Source organism: Mixophyes fleayi, chromosome 1 (assembly GCF_038048845.1).
Source record: "Mixophyes fleayi isolate aMixFle1 chromosome 1, aMixFle1.hap1, whole genome shotgun sequence".
NCBI classification, from domain to species: Eukaryota; Metazoa; Chordata; class Amphibia; order Anura; family Limnodynastidae; genus Mixophyes; species Mixophyes fleayi.
Window position 1 is genome coordinate 240759478 of NC_134402.1, and position 21167 is coordinate 240780644.

Here is a 21167-nt window from a genome sequence, read left to right on the forward strand (position 1 = left end):
ACCGGCTGAAGGACATCCTGCTCCCCAGTGAATTTGCTGGTAATCATTAGATCGGGTTCCTGGCAATTGCGACATCCAGTCACAATGTTATGATGTATTGCCTGTTACGTTGACCAGAGTGAAACCCTGCTTATAGGATTTCTGACAAATACTGGTGTGTGTCTCTTGCTACATTAGCAGCACAGCTCCTCATAAAGCTGTGCTTGGGACCTGTAATTCCCTGGTGTAATGATTGTTGGCAAATGCACTTTTAGATATGGAAATGGGGCACAGGCTAGTGTAATGTGTGTGAACGGGGCACAGACTAGTAAAATGTGTGCAATGGGAGCACAAGCTGGAAAAATGTGAGGCTGTATAATTGGGGTAATTATATTCTGACCACTAGTATAATTCTATGTTGTAATATACAGCACCACATATAAGCTACAACATTTCTGACCTTTGGATCAATATGTCCAAGCCTGTGTCTACTGTTGTTTTAGGAATTAAGTACCTTTAGTTTTTAGATTTTTCTCCTAAAATATACTTCTTGTTTGAGTCACAGCCATTTCTTAAATAATTGATGAGAGTAGGGATCGCTGAATTCTCTTTATTACATGTAAATATAGCTAATATTATACATTTAAGTGTTTTTATTAGATTAGTATTTGTGCACATGAGAATGTGCTTTTATGCATGCAGTTCATGCAAATGTTATCCCATTGAAAGTATTGGGTGACGCCAAATCTCTGTGATCTCTAAGTATGTCTACACATCAGGTCATGCTATTGCAGGAAGAGGCTCTGTGACTACCAGATTAAGCAAAAACAAACCCTAAATGAGCCATTTCCCCCAGATAATCATGAATTTTTGCTTTGGTAGGTAGGTGTAGATCAAGTCCCTTTCCTGCATCTAGTCTGCACTCATTCTGCAAGGAATGCCCCCATACACCCAGCTCCTCCCATCAGAAATAAAAACATTTTGCTAAATCGTGGGGTTTAAAAGAAATAAAAAAATCAAACTATGTCAAGTTCATTATTATAAACAAATCTCACAAATCACTAGTGGAAGTACATTTACAAAGGTCTTATTTCATTCATAGGTGGGGTGACCCCTAAAGCATTACCAATGGCTAAAGTGACTTGTATTTGCTGCTTGTACTTGTAAAAGAAACTTACCTGCTCACACTCCTGTGCTTGTGATTTTCTCTGTCTCTGTATTAGATCAGCACTTCATGGTTTGGGCGGTCACATGATTGTGGCCGGGAGGAGGCATATTCAAACCTGCAGTGTATATAAAGCCCACTCTGACACTCTAACAGTGTCAGAGCAACAGGTTTCCATACCCAGACTGACTCCCTGTTATGCTTTATCGCTGCTGACCTTGGTTTACCTTGTGAATACTTTCTGCCTGTTAACCCTTTGTGTACCAGTCCTTGCTTGTCTTGACCTCTCTTTCTCGGATCCTGATTTTGTACTGCACTACTGCCCGTGTACCAGATGTCAGCCTGTTATTGGACTTCCCTTCTGCATACTGATTTTGTACCTCGCTACCGCCAGTTTACCAGTCTTCGGCTAGCTGACTTGCTTTCGGATTTTCCTTTCTGTCCGCTGTGTTCAGAGGACCATGACCTGAGTGTTCTCGACCCCTAAAGTCCATCCTGCATTGCGGCGGTTCTTGGTGAAGACCGGGGAACCCGTTAGACTCTGCGTCTCTGTTCATCCAGCGCTAAACCAGGCTAACGTGTACACATCACCCCAGGCTCTCTACGTTCAGACAGCAAGACAATCGTTACAGTTTGCTCTGAACACTACCTTGATGGATCCTGTGGACAATCCTTCTCCCAGGGACCTCCTGCAACACCTGCTCGGGAAAAGGAAGCTAATCAGAAACATTTAGTAAAGTTTCGCCAAAGATTCTCCACTCGTCTGGATTCACTTCAGGAAACATTGGCGGCACCCGGGAAGTCTGTCCCACCAGTGGATACAGTCTCAACTGTGTTTGTGGCCTCTCAGCTATGTATTCCTATTCCACGTAAATTTGACAGGGATCCTGAGTCCTGTAGAGGATTTCTTAATCAATGTGCCATACAATTTGAGCACCTTCCTGGGAACTTTCCCAGCGAAAAGGCTAAGGTGGCCTACATTGTTTCACTATTGTCTGGCCAAGCCCTCGCATGGGCATCAGCCCTATGGGAGCGGAATGTTCCTCTATTCCACAACTGTGCTAACCTTCTGACCAGATTCAAGAGGATTTTTGAAGAGCCTGGTAGAGTTTCTAACGCAGCAGCTGCAATTCTGCGTTTACGCCAGAGCTCACACTCCATTGGTCAGTGTGCCATTCAATTTAGAACTTTGGTTTCTGAACTGCACTGGAATGACGAGGCTTAGATTGCGCCATTCTGGCAAGGGCTGTCCAACCAGATTAAAGATGAATTGGTCTCAAGGGAACTTTCCTTTTCTCTCGATGAACTTATCTCCATGTGTAACAAAGTTGATCTTCGTTTTAAAAAATGAACACTTGAAAAGACTCAGTTTTGTCAGTGCAACTTCCAGACTCCCGTCGCCCCGCTGGAGGAACTCATGCCATTAGGTCGGTTCCGTCTCTCTAGTGAGGTGAGAGAGAGAATATTTAAGAATAAACTTTGACTGTATTGCGGAGTCCCCGGTCACATTCTGGGCATCTGCCCTAAATAGACTGGAAAACAACAGGGCCTAACGGGTTCAGAAGAGGTCTCATTAGGTTCTCTTAGTGTCTCTCCAGCATCTTCTCCTAATGACACCTTTGGCTTCTCGGTTCTGCTCACATCCAAAACCGCATTTGTGGACTAGGGAGCAGCGGGTAATTTCATGTCAGCTTCCACGGTTGCTCATTTGGCCCTTCTCATTATACCACTGGAACAGCCTTTCCACCTTACCACCATTGATGGAAGTAGAATCTCAGGTGGTGTCATTGGGGTTTGTACAGTTCCCTTAACTATGCAAATTGGATCCCTTCATAGGGAGGACATGTCCTTTCTTGTTATCTCCAGGGCCATCAACCCAGTGGTATTAGAGCTTCCATGGCTTCGCCTGCATTCTCTTGTATTAGATTGGCACGATGCTCATATTATTTCCTGGGCCTATTGCCTCTCTCATTCTATCCAGAAAGTGGTTCCGCCACTCTGTCTGTCTAAATCCGACCTCCAGAATTATCCTCCCCCCCAGTATCAGGCTGTTTCCAATGTATTCTGTGAACAAAGGGTAACTGCACTACCTCCACACAGAGTTTGGGATTGCGGAATTGAACTCTTGCCTGGTAAATACCCTCCTCACGGTCAAATGTACCCGTTTTCCATTCCTGAGACCAACGCTGTGGCAGAATATATTTGAGAAAATCTAGAACGAAGATTCATCCGAAGATCTTACTCACCAGCTGGCGCCAGTTCCTTCTTTGGGAAAAAGAAAGTCGGTGGCCTGCGTGTGTGCATTGACTGTCGGGGCTTGAACGCCATTACAGTGAAGAACAGATATCCAATTACTTTAACTTAACTGTTCGACCGGATCAAGGGTGCAACAATCTTTTCCAAATTGGTTCCTCGGGGAGCGTACAACCTTGTCCAGATGAAGGAGGGGGACAAATGGAAAATGGCCTTTAACACCAGAGACGGTCACTTTGAGTACGTAGTCATGTTGTTTAGGCTTATGGAACGCTTCTGCAGTATCCCAGAGTTTCATCAACAAAGTTTTTTGAGACCGTCTTTACCAATATGTAGTGGTGTATTTGGATGACATCCTCATCCTTTCCAGATCTTCAGTCTCATCGGAGACATGTAGTTGAAGTTATTACTCGACTCAGAACTAACCACTTATTCTGCAAACTTCAGAAATGTATTTTTGAACAAACCCAATTACCCTTCCTGGGTTACGTAATCTATGGTACTGGACTCCATATGGACTCCACTAAGCTCAAAGCCATTACTAACTGGCCCCAAACTTCAGGTCTGAAGGCTACTCAGCTCTTTTTAGGTTTTGCAAATTATTATCGACAGTTTATTAGCGATCACTCTGATTTGGTTGCGCTTCTCACAGCACTTACCCGGAAAACATCTGTTCCGAAAGCGTGGCCCGTGGAATCGGTGTTAGCTTTTAGTTACCTTAAGAAGGCCTTTTCCTCTGTTCCTGTCTTGATGCAACCCAATTGCCAGAGTCCTTTCTTTCTCGAAGTTGATGCCTTGTTTTACGGGACTGGGGCTGTTCTCTCAGCGCGATTCTTTGGAGAAACCTCACCCCTGTGGGTTTCACAAGCTCCTACCAGCCGAGAGGAATTATGGCATAGAGGATAAGGAACTCCTAGCGATCATATTTGCTCTCTCTAAACGTAGACATCTGCTAGAAGGTGCTCTGTTTCCAATAACAATTTATACTGATCACAAGAACCTCTTTTAATTACAGACAGCACAGTGGCTGAACTCCCGCCAAACAAGATGGTCTCTGTTTTTCTCCCGGTTCAATCTCATACTCACTTACCCGGGTTCCAAAAACAAAAACCAGATGGTCTCTCTCACTCTTTCGATCCCTCTCACACTGAACCCCCCGAAGAGAATAAATTTATCTTGGACCCTAAAAGTATGGTGGCGTTAACTCCTGTAATATCTACCCTCTGTCCTCTGGGTAAGAATTTCGTTACTCCTAATTTACGAATTAAACTATTATGCTGGGCCCATACTTCTCGCTTTTCGGGACATGCTGCAGCTAAGAAACCCTGGAAGTTGCTCAATCGAATTTATTGGTAGCCATTTCTTCGCATCAACCTCAAGCAATTTATTACCCCGACAAAAACCATATGGTCCTTTTATACCTTTGCCTACTCCAGATCGTCCTTGGTCTCACCTAGCAATGGATTTCATCACTGATCTACCACCTTTCAAATCCTGCACTGTCATATGGGTCATCGTAGATCGTTTTTCGTAGTCGCCCATTTTGTACCCCTCAAAGGCCTTCCCTCCACCTCTACCTTGGCTGACTTTTTCCTCAGGCAAATCTTCCGTTTGCATGGATGTTCTCAGGAGATTGTATCCGACTGAGATAATCAGTTCATATCTAAATTCGGGAGAGCCTTTTGCAAGATTATTGGCATAAACTGAAATTTTCTTCGGCCTACCACCCACAATCTAATGGGTTGATGGAGAGAACTAATTTAGGAACTTTAGAAATTTCTTTGCATAACCGTTTCTGCCAATCAAAGCAACTGAGTGGATCTAATTCCATGTGCAGAATTCGCTCACAATAATCACTACCATGAGGCCATCTCCAACTCTCCTTTCTTTGTACTGTAAGGCTGCCATTCCCAGTTACCTACTCTTCCCCAGATTCCATCCTCAGATGTACCAGTGGGGAATATATACCAAACAATAACCATTATTGTTTGGTATATATTGAACTGCCTTCTGATCACCAATACCATGGAGCCATTATACAAGCAAGATTGGATCTAGAAAATATTGGATTCTTTTGTTATATGCAGCTGAATAATAATAATTACTCTGAATAAGCCCAATCTTGACTGATTGTGAAGCTAAGCAGGATTGGGTCTGGTCAATACTTGGATGGGAGACCATCTGGATATATGATATAGAGATGTGGTTGATTTATCAATATAAGAAGAAAGAGAATACCAGAGAGGAAAGAATGTAAAGACCCTTTATTGAAGTTAATTGTCATCTGCCTGTTGATGTAAGCATAATACCTAGGAGGGATCATAAGACACCTACCCTTTCAGGATATAGGACAAGGGAGTGCTTTAAAGATTTTATGGAACTATTTTGATTCACTTCATTATATGTGTTACATGTGTCTGTGGGGAATTTTCCTATATTTTTTTTGACATTTAGTTTGCACCTTGTATGACAAATTACTGAGTGCCATTGTACAAACCATTGTATGTTCAAATTGATTTAGTGGTATTCAAATCAGTTTGTTCAATGCTGCTGTAGTTGTTGAAGTGCCCTAGATCTAATTTTGTTTTGCTCATTTATAAAGCCCTCTTTAATGCCTCTCCCTCCTACATCTAAGACCTTGACAAGAAATATTCCCCTTTTCCTCCACTAGGTTCTGTCATAGACCTCTCCTCATCACCTATCACCACCTCACACTTCCGCATTTCCATGCCCTGCCCTACCAGACCTGGAATCTTTGAAATGCTTCTTAAAATTCACTTTTTCACACTTGCATATCCAGCCCCATCCTTTTACTCTGCGTCTATCGTATCCGTTTATTACCCTAATCCTCTTAATGTCTCAGGTTTGGCCCTCTCTACCTCTTATCTCGCCATCCTCTTTGCAATGTTTCCTTTGTTCTAGTTGTGTCTTCTTATGTAGTTGCTCTATAATCTCTTGTATTAATTTTTACTGATTATGTTGTTTCTCTTGTCACTTATTTATCTGTATTTTTTTCTGTTTTATTTTTTGTTGATTGTGCAGCTCTGCAGGTTCTGTGCTGCCATATAAATAGATTAAGATGATGATGATGACTTGCAAATGTTGTGTGTTTATGGGTTTCAGTTTAAAATCCAGCCCTGCATCAGTTTAAAGTTAACTAGAGGATCACCACCAAAAAGTAACAGTGTGTGTAGCTTCAGGATGTTCAGTGGGACACTGGTAAGTGCTCTCTGGATGTGAGTTCATTAGGATATATGACATTCTGAAACTCATCTGGTTTCTAAATTTTACATAGAGCAAGAAAACTTCCTTGTGTCTTTTGGTCAAGGGTTGTAACAATTTTTACTTTAAACAATCTCCACCAATCTATAATATATATGTCTAGTGGCGTGTGTTAGTCTGTCTGTGCGTGAAAAAAAAAAAACAACAAGCTGCAGCGCCACCTGCTGGGCAGAGTTATACACTGACCTATATATTTCTTGAAGGAGAAGTGACAGTTGGGAGTGGTTGGTGGTTGCCGGGGGTGACAGTGGGGAGATTTTAACACCTTAAGTAGTTTGATTTGACTAGAATGCATGAGTATCATGCACGGGTTAACTGACCTACTAAATTCTTAGTGTGTGTGGGAAAAAAACCTCAAAAAGGGCTGAAATTTGGTATACTGACATTATTGACGAGTTGAGGGGTCAAACTCATTTTCGTGAGGTAATTTTACCTCATGAACACACATGTGTACAGTGGCGGATCCAGGGGGGTGCGATCGGGGCAATCGCCCCCATCCCTAGCAGGGGTTTGCTGCCGATGGCTGCACAGTATGTGCAGGTCCGTTTGGCAGTGACAGTGTGCTGCCCGGCTGCTCTGATTGTTTTTTAAACACACTGTCCCTGACTGTCACTGCCGAGCGGACCTGCACATACTGTGCAGCCCCCGGCAGCCTCAGAAGTCGGAAAGGAGGCGGGGCCTAAATCGCCCCGCCCTAACATCCCCCCGGGGAACAAACATTTTCTAGATCCGCCCCTGCATGTGTAGCGGCGTGTGTTAGTGTGTGTGTCTGTGGAAAAAACTATTTTCTCAGAAAGGGCTCATCCGAATGACCTGAAATTTGGTATACTGACATTATTTGACAAAAAAATGGGTTAACTTGTGTCAAATATTTAACTATAAATCCTCTTCACTCCCAGCTCGAAGGAACGAGATCTGATGGTTAAGACTAACCCTGCTGTAACAATTCATACAATCCATAATTTCACTACTGGTGACCTTAACTACAGACATCAGACCCATACTGTTTTTAAATGGTGAACATATTTCACCAGCTATTGATGATCATGCTTTTTAACACCTATGTGGTCCAAATTGAACAAATAAAAATATAGGAGGAATTCCTATATTGAAGAGCTACAGGAATAAAAGATAACAATATGGTCACATGTGTAAATCTTAAAAGCAAAATGCAAAATGGGGAAGACAATAAACAAGGTCTGTCCAGACAGGAGGTAGTCAACCATAATCCAGATGTCAAAGGTCTCTGCATGAAGGATATAGAATTGAATGGAGGTGGAACAAAACACAGTACAGATAGCAGCTGTTATGATGCTTTGACTGACTGCCACACAAGTGTCAAAGGAGCTTGTGTCAGTCAGGGCCGGATTTTTACATTATGCAACCAAGGCAATTGCCTGGGGCCCAGCGGTCCCCAGGGGGCCCTCCCAGGGCTGGCGGTAAGACCACCCTTTAAAAATGGGCCACTACTTATGGCCCAGTGCTATGTGCTTGCTCCCCCCAGGCTAAAGTCTGCCAGCCAGCCCCTGAATAGGTGTATATGTTATGCTAAAAAACTATAGTGCTATGGATTTTTTCAGGAGGGGGCCCCAAACCAGTATCTTGCCTAGGGCCCCATGAGGTCTAAATCCAGCTCTGGTGTCAGTTTGCACAGCGGAGCACTTTACTGTTTGTAGATGCATCATGGCTTGTGGCCTTTGCCTTGGGTGCACCTCACATTACTTACTGCAGCTTATATAGTGACATCGTAAACTTCATTGTCTCACTCACTATTTATTTATTCTCTGTCTCATTGTGTTCACTTCTCTCAGCCTTCTCAATAGTAAAACAGAAACTCATAAATTCCAGTAGGGTAGCCAGTTGTCCCATTCTTTGCAATACAGCCGCACATGCATAAAAATGTAATGATATTGTACCAGAGAGAGTTGAATTACAAATCAGAAGAAGAAATTGTAACAGCAGTTGGCTCTTTAAGAACTACAGTGAAAAGCATGTGAAATAAAGGGAACAGCAAGATGTAACTTTCAAAGTTGCATTTATGTAAATATAAAAGTGTATAAAAGTAAATGTAACAATGTAAAAGTAAAACAATGCAGATAGATATACAAAGGCACAGCTCAGCACCCAACCAGTTCACGCAGACAATATGGCTTCATCATATGCAATTACAAAGGAGCTGTAGAACTCATAAATAGCAGTACAGCATAGGGCCATATTCATTTGTATAGATAATGGATCAACTATAAATTTTCATATCACATACATACCTTAAAATGTTGCAAAACAAAGTATGATTTATCCTATATGTAGAACATGCATTAGAAAGATATTACAAACAAAGCAGAACAAGGTGATCCCTACATACATTGCCTAGTTCAGGTGACATTGCTTATGGGACAACATCAAGCCTGACAGTAATCAACTGCTGTACAATGTTTTAGTTCCGTCAAGTGATCAAGAAGGCACTTACATACAAGCTTCACTGCTTACTAAATCAGCCACACATAATGGTGTACAAATCCTACCATGGGCAGCCAATATTGCTAATGCTAATAGCTGTAAAATTAATATATAATACTGTATTACAAGTAGGGTGTTCATTAACTGATTTAAGGGCTCATATAGATGACAAGTACCACTCGTTCTTAGCACTCAACGGGATAAAGGGTTTGGCAATTGAGCTATTATTGTAGATTGTAAATGATACAGAAATGCTATCAATTGAAAGTGTTATAATCTAGCATCTTAATTGATGCCATCTGTATTGCTGTTATATCCAATTCAGCAACAGTAAACACATCTTTTTGAAGTTGACTGAGGTATTATAACTACAGAATTACATTAAGCAAATAGAGAAGCAACTTGTGTCTGAACATTGTAGATTTTCTGCTCTAAGCTGCCTCCTCACATTATTACTTGCTCTACATGCTGAGGAACGGGAAACTATGAAATACAGAAGAGCTGGACTTTCCTTAGTATTGTATTAATAAAATAAAAATAATTTGTACTCATCATAAAAAACAATAGTAAGAAAGTGCCTACAAAATGCCTAGGAGTGAAACGCGCGTCGGTGTCTCGCCTGTCTATTTTCCTCCAAGCTGTGGCTTCTTCTATGAATCGCTCCCCAGTGTTATTTGGCAGGGTCATTCACAAAATCCTGCAATTCTAGAAGCCTTTAGGGGGTACTCTTCATAGTCCATTTATAGCGCTTGTTCAGCATATGTCAAATGGGAAACATTTAACCCAATATCTCTGCATTTTTATTCAGAGGATCTCTTCTTTTAATGGTTATTTGGTTCAAGAAAGGATGAACCTTACCATTATGAAACTGCATTAGCGCATTGGACTGTATTTAGTAATATTTGAGGCAATGCAATAATATTGCATTTTTAATCACTTTGTAATCACTTTTCTCACATTTTTTATATATATATTTTTTTTTTAATATTTTGCTCTTTTCTTTCTTTCCAATCTTTTTCTTTTATGCATATCTAATAAAAGTTATGTTTTAATTTAGTGCTACCCCGGAGTGCCTCTAGATACACACTGCTTTTCTTTCCCTCCTTGTCAATTCTGATATTATGTGTAGGGTGCACCCTTCAAGAGGACATTTATTGAATACTTTCTATTATAGAATAAATTGAGGGGCCGCGTTTAATAATTACACCTAGTGCGGTTTTTCCACCCTCTCTTATTAATAGTAAGAAAGTGTATACTAGTATATTTTACTTGTAGGATTCCAAAGTTAGTTGATTCCCTGAAGAATCCTATAGAAAGATAAAATTACAATAGAAAAATAGTGATCTCCACTGTAGCCATTTATTTAAGTACAAAAAGCCCTAGTGCGGAGGAAACTGTTGTTTTTTTTCACTTTGCCCCATATATCAATGGGCTGCCGCCAGCGGTAGGTAACTGTGTTACTGTAGTCTTTGCATGCAGAAGTGTTGCGGCTGTATGTATACCGTTGCAATACCACTTCTGGTTGTCATCTCAGTTTGACTGAATTTCTTAAACGATATTGATAATTAGAGCATCTCCCACTAAGTTTTAGCAATATTCTGTTGAGCCTTGCAATGTTCTATCCTCACTGGACTATAATTCTGTGGGGCTCCACACTCCCCTAACTCTTGATATGGATTCACAATAAATGACTTGATAAAAACTACATATGTATGTAAAGGCTGCCTTCCTAGATTCTTAAAAACATAGGGGCTCATTTAGAAGAGGATGTACATCTGTTCTTATATCCTCATAACTGTACTGCACATGCGCACCAAAAATGCATGAGTGTATGTTCGTTTACACATTTTTGCAAAACATTGACTTGCAAAGGTGTAACAGGATTAGACAAGCATACACAGAGTACAGTTAGAGGCGTGTCTCTTGCAGGTGCTGTAAGGCTGGTGCACCAATACCTGATGATGATGACTATCATCAGCTCCATCTAGCTACATCTGATTGGCTGATTGCGTTTTGACTTCTTCAATCATTAGTGTTGTGGCTATGTTATATAATGTTATGTAAAGTAATGACCGTGAGGGGAAACAACAGATGTTTGTGTTTGTATTTAAATTGTATTAGTATTTTGTATTATGTTTGTATTTCATTATTATGCAACTTTCACATTTATTAGTAACTGTGCAGACAATATTCTCTCTTGTGTATATAACATTACTATATTGTGTACAAATATGGTAATGTGACTTTAGAATTGAAAGCTAAACACACCTGTGTGCCTGACATAGACCTGGCACAAAGAGCACTGTTTTAGAACTGGACACATCTTGAAATTTGTTGGAGTACAAATATGCACACACATATGTCTTTTTTATATGCATCTTTTCCTACATACATTCAGAGCACTAATGTGTCCACCTGTAAATAAGTCTCAGAGAGTGATGACCTCCAACACAGTGTAATTTTTTGAGCTAAAAGTGTGAATGGGCAAATTGAGTGGATATTTTTCTGTAGTTATTGTTTCTTTATTGCATATAATATGCATAAATAAAAAGCTAGTTTATTTAATTTATGTAGAGAAATAAACATCACACAACACCTGTCGCATGTACAGCAGAGTTCACTTTTTGAATCTTTTGTGCAAAGTTAGTCTGTGAACCATTATGAAGTGGCCAAGCCAGGTAAGTAACCCAGGAATGCCAACATAAGGCTGTTGCAGGATTAGTAGGGGGCAGAAGTCTCCAATAATCTATTGCTAATAAAAAGAAATAAAAATACTAATGGATATCAGTAAGAGCTCCTCGTGCCAGGCACATTCCTTTGAAGTTTTTATACTAAATCTCAAGGAAAATTGCAAACAAATGTATTTAGTTAGGTAGAAGAACTTAAATGTATGATTATTCCTATGAGTCATATAGTCAACTTGTTCTTTTAGGTACTACTATACAAAATAAATAATTGTGAAACTGAATGGCAACAACAAATATATCACTGCAGTTTGTAACTCTTAAGAAAACAAACACAAAATTGTTCTGTTACAGTTGTATATTCCAAGTTGCAAAGAGAAAATTGGTTCTGCAAAGGAAGTTACAGTCTGAATATTTTAAAATTAGGGATGTAGCAAACCCCGAATTTGGTTTACTGTTCAAGCTGAATCCAGCCATTTTTGTAAGGATTCAACGTTGTCCAAATTCATTACCAGAACCAAACCAAATCTGAGAAGAGGATTGACAATTGAGGAAGGCACATCACTGAGATTTCATAATTTTCTCATGTCTGCACTTTTGCATGCCACCACATCAACACCCATAACCCTCTAAATATAATGTATTTACTCTCTAGTCAATTTTCATAGCTTCCATTACCATTTTTTCATTTTTTGTGAATTTTTAAAAGGATTTGGACAAGTCCATTGCTGAGGAAATTGAATCCTAAAATTGTGTATTGGTACATCCATAACGAAAATGTCTTGGAAACTGAAAAATTAATGCATTCATTTTGTTTTCAATAGAGTCCCAAGTCATCATTCCTAACAGCGGAGAAAAGGGCCAAATTAAAAACTAACCCAGTGAAAGTAAGATTTGCTGAAGAAGTGATTGTCAATGGCCACACTCAGGTTTGTAGTTTTTACTCCATATAGAAGATACAACACATATATTTGTATATACCCTACTGGAAAATGACTGGGGATGGAAGAGACATTGTGGCAGGTATAACTTCATAATGGTGTGTAAATGGTCATATTACAGTTTTGCAAAGGGGCCCAGACATTTATAGTTATGCCCATGATGGTAGTCTTCAAATCCTAAGTGTATTACACATATAATAATAACTCGGTCTAACGCTTTCTGTATACATAAAAAAAGCTATAATTTAAAATTGGTATACTCCAGTGCTGATGAGCCCTGCAATTATTCTAATTAGTAACATTTATTTATTTAGTACCTGCATACGCTACAGAGAATAACAACTGGGACTGAAATGCTGCCGTCTGCAGAAATGGTCTGATGATATAATTAGGCATTGCATATTCATGTTGTGACCACATTGTTAAATTGTTCTCATTTATTTTACATCACTTTGGAGTAGGAACTCCTATATAAGTACAGAATTTTAATATTATTAATTATTATTTCCATTTGTTTTTTTACATATATGTTAACAAACTACCAGTCTTCTAATACAACAATATATTTTTGTGTATATGTACATTCTATTGTGTACAATCAGCAGAATGTGCCATTTTTTGTGTTTTGATTTATAAATCCATATTTTTTATTGAATGCTTGCAACATTCATATTTAACAAAGCAGCTCTTATAATTAGGATATTTAGCCCTAATCAATATAACTGCTAATAACATTCACAAACCAAGATTGTGTGTAAGTGTTTCAGGTGCTTAGCAAAACTAAAGATATTTAAGATAACATTGTGATCATGTGGGAAAATTTGTTCCTAGGTACAACAGACTTCCTCATTTAAAATCTGTTCAAGGACACATACAGAAGGTCATTTACAAAGTGCAAATTGTCTCCTGTGCAATGTGAAACCAGCTTTGAATCTGCCACGCATCTACATTTTTGCCAAGTAGCATAGGTTTAAGGAGCAACATTTGCAATGGAGCACAACTTTGTACAGGGGGAGGGGAGGAGTTGTGCAGAGTGAGGGTGTTACCTTGCAATGTATGGAGTAGCCACATTGTTGTTCTTAGTTGTGCGAAGCTGTACAAACAAGTTTGCAAAGTAGAAGTGGGCTGAGCGGTGGTGGGCGTCCAAATGAGGGGGTACCCACTGAATTGTGTGAATGCCAGACCCCAGGTAAGTAATTTGTTTGGACCAGGTTTTACAAGATGGAAATGACCCAAAACGTACTGGGCCTGAATCATCTTCGGACGTTTGTCCCGCTGCGTGCCGTATCTTGTCCAAAGCCAAATGACACTTACAACTGCCTACAACTTGAAGAGCGGAATAGGGGAGAGAAGGTGCGGACGCATGTAGGCAATGTACAGTAAGGGCATGCCGAGGTTGAGTGCACACACATTCGTCCGGTTCAAGTTCTGGGCATCTCTTAGTTATGTGTCTTTTAGCCGTATCACTTGCACCAGATACAGGGCAGGTGTATGTGCTGACCGATAGTGATGACTGACAGGTATGTATGCCAGAACATGTATTTGCAAGTAAGAGAAACAATAAAAATGCATTTTATGTACAGGATGCAATAAGAACATCACGATTTATGTTTTTCCTGTAAAAAAATCAAATTGCATACATTTTATTAATTATTATAGTATTAATAGTTTTTTTTTACCAAAAATGGTCTATGCGTTCACATTGTGTTCAAAGATGAATCTAGCCCACTGTCTCATTGACAACAAGCTGAAATATATTTTTTAATCAATGAAACTTTGTTTTGAGCATTTGCACTTGAATAATCCCAATAAGTCATTTTTCAGGAGTTTAGTTATTAATAATAATAACAATAATAATAATGTAATGGTAGAGGCATATGCCAACCCATTGTAGAGACTGATTACCAATGATAGCCACATAGCGAAATACTCATTTTAGGCCATCAGTGCCTACTTAGTATATCTATGAAATTCCAAGCAAGTTATATAGAGTAAATGTAACAATGGGAGTTAAGATGGCCATACACATGGTGATCCTGGGCAATCAGTATACAACTGGATATTGCCACATACTTGAAAGGCCAAATTGGACAAATCTGCTTGTTAAGGATTAGATAAGAATAACTGGATCGCATAGGCTCTATGCATTTTTGTCAGATGATCATACACAATTGCTGATGCAGTCATTGGCCCAACGGATGTTTGTAACCGTCTAGTCAAATCCAATCTCAATTTAATTTGGTAGATCCTATTGTTTTTGGCTTCATAGCAATACAAATTTCCAGGTAATGTTATCTAAAACTGAGCTGGCCAACAAAACCATAATCTTTATGACCAAATTTGGGCTTAACTGTGTTAAAATACATTCCTCAAGAGCATCTTGATATGAGTCTAAACAGCCTAATAATACTGAAAATCTGTCTTACTATCAAAATACCATTGTATATGCACTCTAATCCCACATATCTCTTTAAAATAATATGGACCTCTGCTCTTATTAATATCCATTTGCTGAGCATTTTCTATGCAGTAATAATTTACAGTAAAATGTATTTCCTGTTATATCCTCTAAAGCAGATATAATTTGGTGTAATGGCTTTCCAGCTTCTCTGAGGAATTCCCATGCAAGTATTTATGTCAATAAACGTCTTGTACATCATCTTGTATGTATCTAACGTGGCTATTCTGTTGCAGGGAAACTCACTTCTCTTTATGCCCAATGTGCTTAAAGTCTATCTGGAAAATGGTCAGACAAAGGCATTTAAATTTGAGAAAAAAACAACTGTGAAGGTATAAAGCATGTATTTATCATTTTAAATCATCTTTAATGTTAACACTGATCTTTATCAATCCACTTGAATAGTGATATACTGCAGAAATGAAGGCTTCCTGTGAAATTGATCAAAAGTGGGATTTTAATTTTTGAAGCTCACCTATACTACTGTTATAGTTACATTACCTCTCAGCAAGCTTCCAGTATACATACTCCAGGGGCAAACGCAGGATTTGTACAGGGGGTTTCCACACCATGCCGCCAGTGGGCGTGACCAGCATGCATGGGGGTGTGGCTATAATTTTAGACAGTGCTTGGCTGCTCTCCAACTCTTCCTATCCCCATAATATACATGGGCAATGCTGCATGCACTACTGTTAGGTGCACGCAGCTCTCACTTTTCAAGCAGAGCCATGTGAAGCAGGGGCAGGGACCTGCCACTTCAATTATACAGTGCCCCTGACTTGGATGGGGGGTTTCCAGGCACTAGGAACCCCCCCCCCCCCATCGATTTGCCTATGTACTCCATTCAAAAAATACTTTCCTCTGATTAATCAAGTCTCCTGAAAGCTCCAATATTCCTACACTGAACGCCTCTCAAAAACTAAAGCAGCGGACGTTGATGTCCCACCTTCTTGAATTTCCCATTCTCTTGGGGGCAAATAGAACACAACAGCCTGTTTGAATGAGACAAGTGGCAGTAGAAAAGAGGAGTGTAGTGCTGAACATTAGAAGCCTCTTGAAGTCCTGCCAGAACGAAACCAGCAATTGCCATAGAAACATAATTTTGTGCATTAAATATTTTGTCACATTTCACACTGGAGGAATTTAATGTAAGCACCCAAAAATGCATATTCACAACTGTAATTCATTAGACACAGCATTTGTACAAGCCACATATGTGTTTACGTTCACTGTATTCCTAGCATAAATAAATGAGTGTTAAATTAAAAGAAAGTTCCTGTTGGCTGCATGTTATTTTAAGAAATGTTTACCATAGTAATCTGTGGTGGTAAAATATTGTAAACCAATTATTACCCTAACATTACCCATCTCATAGTTTGATTGATTACAGTATATGGTTTCCTTGATGGTGCTTCTAAACACTGCCAAACTCTTTTATAGTAAATAGATAAATACTAACATAACAGGGCATTGCAAAAAATAGAATACATCTTGCATTAAGCCTCATTCTTGAACCCATTTTTCATATGTGTAATTGTACTTGGCCTAAAAGTGTGTTATTATTGCAGGACATCGTCATGACCCTAAAGGAGAAGCTTTCAATTAATATAATAGAACACTTTGCACTAGCCCTGGAAGAGCAATACAACATCTCAAAGCTTTACCTACTTTATGAGGATGAACTTATCGAACAGGTGAGTTTGGAAAATTTCACAGACAAACTTTAAACATAGAATTATTGTTCTTTCTTCTCAATCCAATCTATATGGATATCCTTGAATTATATTACATCACTTATTTTGTGGTGTTGAAAAAATTGCCAAGCCCCACTGTTTGATACGCAGTTTGGGACTGTGCCACACAGCCTCATGATGACCGGAGTTCATTATATGGTTAACTTTGGTCACTTTTATTTTGTGGACTGACCAGCCTACTGGGTAGTTAAGCCTCTTGTACAGATGTCCCTTCCTTAGCGAGGTGGACCGAGTCAGCTGCCGAATACCCAGTACCATGGTGTATTACGATATGTCATACAGTCTCATTTACCTCCATTTGATCTAATATTTCCCCATACATTATGAGGTTATCTCGTGGCATGATGGCTGCATAGGGGCATATTGCTAAATGCTGGAATGTGCTTTTTTTAGGCAGATATATTAGCTATATATACGCATATAGGCTATATACAGGTATATGAGGGGGCAGTTAGTTCTGATGTACAGAGTATTTAATTTGCTAAACAAAACACATTAAGGGCCTGATTCATTAACAAACTCAATATGCATTTTTTTTTAAAAAAACTTCCGTACCACGGGTATACGCATGTCCGTGTGCCAGATCTGAAGAGACGTCTGTTGATAAATAAGGTCTATGTCCGCTCTGCGCTAACACACAAGACAGTGCAGGGTACGTCCAATACATATGTGAATATCAAGTCCAAAAAGAACCCACATTAAAAAGAGAAAAATTTAATTAAAGTTACCAGTAAATAATATAGTCATTAATGACATAACAGTAAAAAATAAATAAAAGTTGCTTTTGTTGTTTATTTATTTTTCCATAAAATACATTTATTAGAATGTGTGTAATGTCTACTATACATAAAATACAAACACATGTTCTAGCTTGCCGTCATCATTGGCACTCACACCTGACCTGTAGCTGGTGCAAGTGATACGACTGAATATCACGTAGCTTTGAGATGTCCAAAGCTTGAATTTGATGCCACTGTGTGCTCTTGAGCTTGGCACGCTCTTACTGTACACTGACTGCGTGTATACGCCCATACATTTAAATATAATAATATTTTCAGTTTAATCCATACATTTGAGGGGTTAATTTTTTTCTTTTTTTAAATTTCATCTATTATTTTAAAATAACTAAATAAATCTTCATTGCGTACAGTGCATACAACGCATATTGAAATTAAATCTTAAATGCATGTAATTGTCCTACGCTAGCTACTGAGACGCATGCATGAAATGTAGTAAACAAAGACAATGCTATGTCACTCATCACTATAATCCGTAATTTTACCTGCCCTGCTAAGCACAGCATTTGAATTAACTGCATCTGTGTGAACACGCCCATAATGTACAAGGGCCTATGTGTCTGGCCCTTTGCGCTCCCGTTTCACCTCTGATATCGTAAGTTGTTGTAAGTGTCAGATGCGTGTGGGTATGAATTCCGTACAATTGCATAACTTCGGTTTCAGAGCATACAAGATACGTTACACAATTTAATATATATTTTCTACTATAACACACATGCCAAGTATTCACATATATTGCAGCAAGTATTTTTTTTCATATCAAAGGCTAACATACAATAATGAGAACAACATTAAAAGCCAATTGATGTTTATCTGAAAAACATGAACTTTGGTTTATGACAATCTGACTTTAATAACAGCGATGTTCATAACAAGCTCACCTACCTTCAAAGAGAATAGGGTAGTTTTATGTCTCCTATACTAGACAGTGTGCACAATTAATAGAGCAGTATTATTGTATGAAGTGATATCGATGTCTCATTAATACCAAAATAAGCAGCAGATAAATGCCCCAATGCCTGTCTGTAAATTTGTACAAGGATAAAATACCTCTATCCACGCAGTATAGTTGAAAAATATAAGGCACAATTGAGCATGACACAAAAAAACAGCATGTCAAAAAAACTCTGCTGTTAGCTGATACAGAATGTGCCGCAGTCCTGTAAATTGGCAGAGATAACAAAGAAGCTTTTGGTTTTGCTGGGGTTGCCACTAAGTACAGTGGTATACAACAGTCCAATGAAAGTCTGTATCGATTTTTTGCTGTGTATTAAAATGTCTATAATCAATTGTCACTGCGTGAAGTAATATGCAGCGTTCTAGTGAATGAGTGTCAATTTCCTATGCTTTTTGGCCATATATTACATTCATCAGGGATAAATAGGCAATAGGTTGCTCGAGATATGGAAAGGATTTTATTTGTCTCCTTAATATGTTAGCCTGGAGTTTGCAGTAATTCAAACTATTATCAGGTGATGTCAAGAGTATGTTCAGAACTATAGAGACAAGGTAGTAAAAACGGAATCAGGGGCGCACGCACGATTTTTAGGGGGGGTTTCCCCCCCCCACCCAAAAAAAAACGAAAACAAAAAAACCTGCGAGAGAGCTTTTCAGCAGCACTGTACTATACAGCAGCCGCGGCGCTGTCAGGTTCGTTACATTCAAAACAGATAGGTGGAAAAACTTTTCTTACTGGCTCCGCCAGTCGTGGTGCCCACTTTTGTTTGAGCAATAGCTTTGGATTCCCCTCTGGAGCCTTAGACATATGTTGCAGTGCTGAATAATGGTCTATCGCCATAGCAAGTTCCTCATAAGACTGTGGATCCGCTTGTAGCACCCATCTCTGTAAGCTTCTATCCAGCCCACGGACATAATGGTCAATTGCCAGTATCTCCACCATACAGCTAGGTGAATTGGTATTTTGACTGTAACCAACTCTTTATCACTGAGCGAACCTCTTTTCCTGGGAGATAACGCCAGTCATGGTAGCGCTGAGCTCTCCCCGTTCCAGTCAGACCTATCCGGGCCAAAATCTCAGCTTTTACTTGCTGATAGACAGCAGCCTTCTCATCAGACAAATTAGCATAAGCACGCTGAGCTTCACCACTCAAATATGTTGCCAGTTTTTCTGCCCAGATTCCTGGCGGCCATTTAAGTCTTGTGGTGACTTTCTCAAAAGCTAAGAGATTTGCCTCCACATCATTTGAGGAGGTCATTTTCTGCAAGACAGGCACCTCGGACACATCATGCCCCTGCCTCACTTGAGCTAGCTCTTCACAGCAACATGGACCAGAATCTCTAATGAATGGTTCCACTACTTTGTTGAATCCATGCCACAAGGAATTCAGACTGTTCTGGGGGAAAAGGGGGTCCTACCCAGTACTACAAAGATGTACCTAATAAAATGGCCACTGAGTATATTTGTACAAAACACATAAACATAGAAATAAAGTTATACTGTTAGGGTTTTATAGGACACAACTATAGAAACTAAGTTACAGATACCATTACATGCACTACAAAAATAAACATTTGATATATATTTCCCCATTGAACGAATGCTGGTGGTATACTATGTAAAAGTTCTACTATTAAAAATTGTATGCCGCACTACTTTAGCAAATGAATTGTGCAGGCATGCTGTTCACTTTATACATCATGTTTTCTGTAATGACATGATAACTTCTTCACTTTAATTTAAAAACTCGCTAAAATCCTTAATGTATACTTTCAGGTGTGCGCCTGTTAAAAACTTAAACTATTACATCCACACTGTGCTCTAGACATTTGAAGTGCCTCCCGTGTCTTTAGGACAGTATCCTCATGTGACCTCATATACACAAAAAGCTAACTTTGGCACTGTGTATGAATTCGACAATTCTCACTGCATTTTTACACAGCTAGTCGGCAAAGCTGTCACTCAAATACTCTCTGCTTAGTTAGAGAAGCACCTCCCTCCTGATATGGCAAACTGCTGTAGAAGAGTAAAAGAGAGCATGACAGATGTGGACATATTTAGTTATCTGTAAACACTCCTATAGATTGTAAGCTTGCGAGCAGGGTTCTCTTACCTCTCTGTCTGTATGTATTACCCAGTATTGTCTTATTAATGTTTGTTCCCAATTGTAAAGTGCTACGGAATTTGCTGGCGCTATATAAATAAATGATGATGATGTTATTGCATGTATATTATTCAGTTTAGTAATGCTACATGTTAATGTCAAATTGTGACTTTATGTGCCTATAAATATATTAATTGTGTAATCTCTTAGCCTTTCAATTTGCTGTGTGCTGTAACTTGTTTATAATGATTATACTGTATAAAAATCACATAATCGGGGCTGTATCATTTGGAATATGTGGTTGCTGGTACTGTTTCTCTTTAAAAACTAGA

The 21167-nt window shown here is 39.2% G+C and overlaps 1 protein-coding gene across 1 annotated transcript in view; it reads left to right on the plus strand.

Annotated features, from left to right (window-relative positions):
* The window catches only part of FRMPD1 (FERM and PDZ domain containing 1), a 144822-nt gene that overhangs the window by 89034 nt on the left and 34621 nt on the right, over window positions 1–21167 (plus strand). The window contains exons 6-8 of the mRNA XM_075208398.1: window positions 12648–12752; window positions 15459–15554; window positions 16791–16916. Of these exons, the coding sequence (XP_075064499.1) occupies window positions 12648–12752; window positions 15459–15554; window positions 16791–16916 (327 nt within the window). The remainder of the gene's footprint in view (window positions 1–12647; window positions 12753–15458; window positions 15555–16790; window positions 16917–21167) is intronic.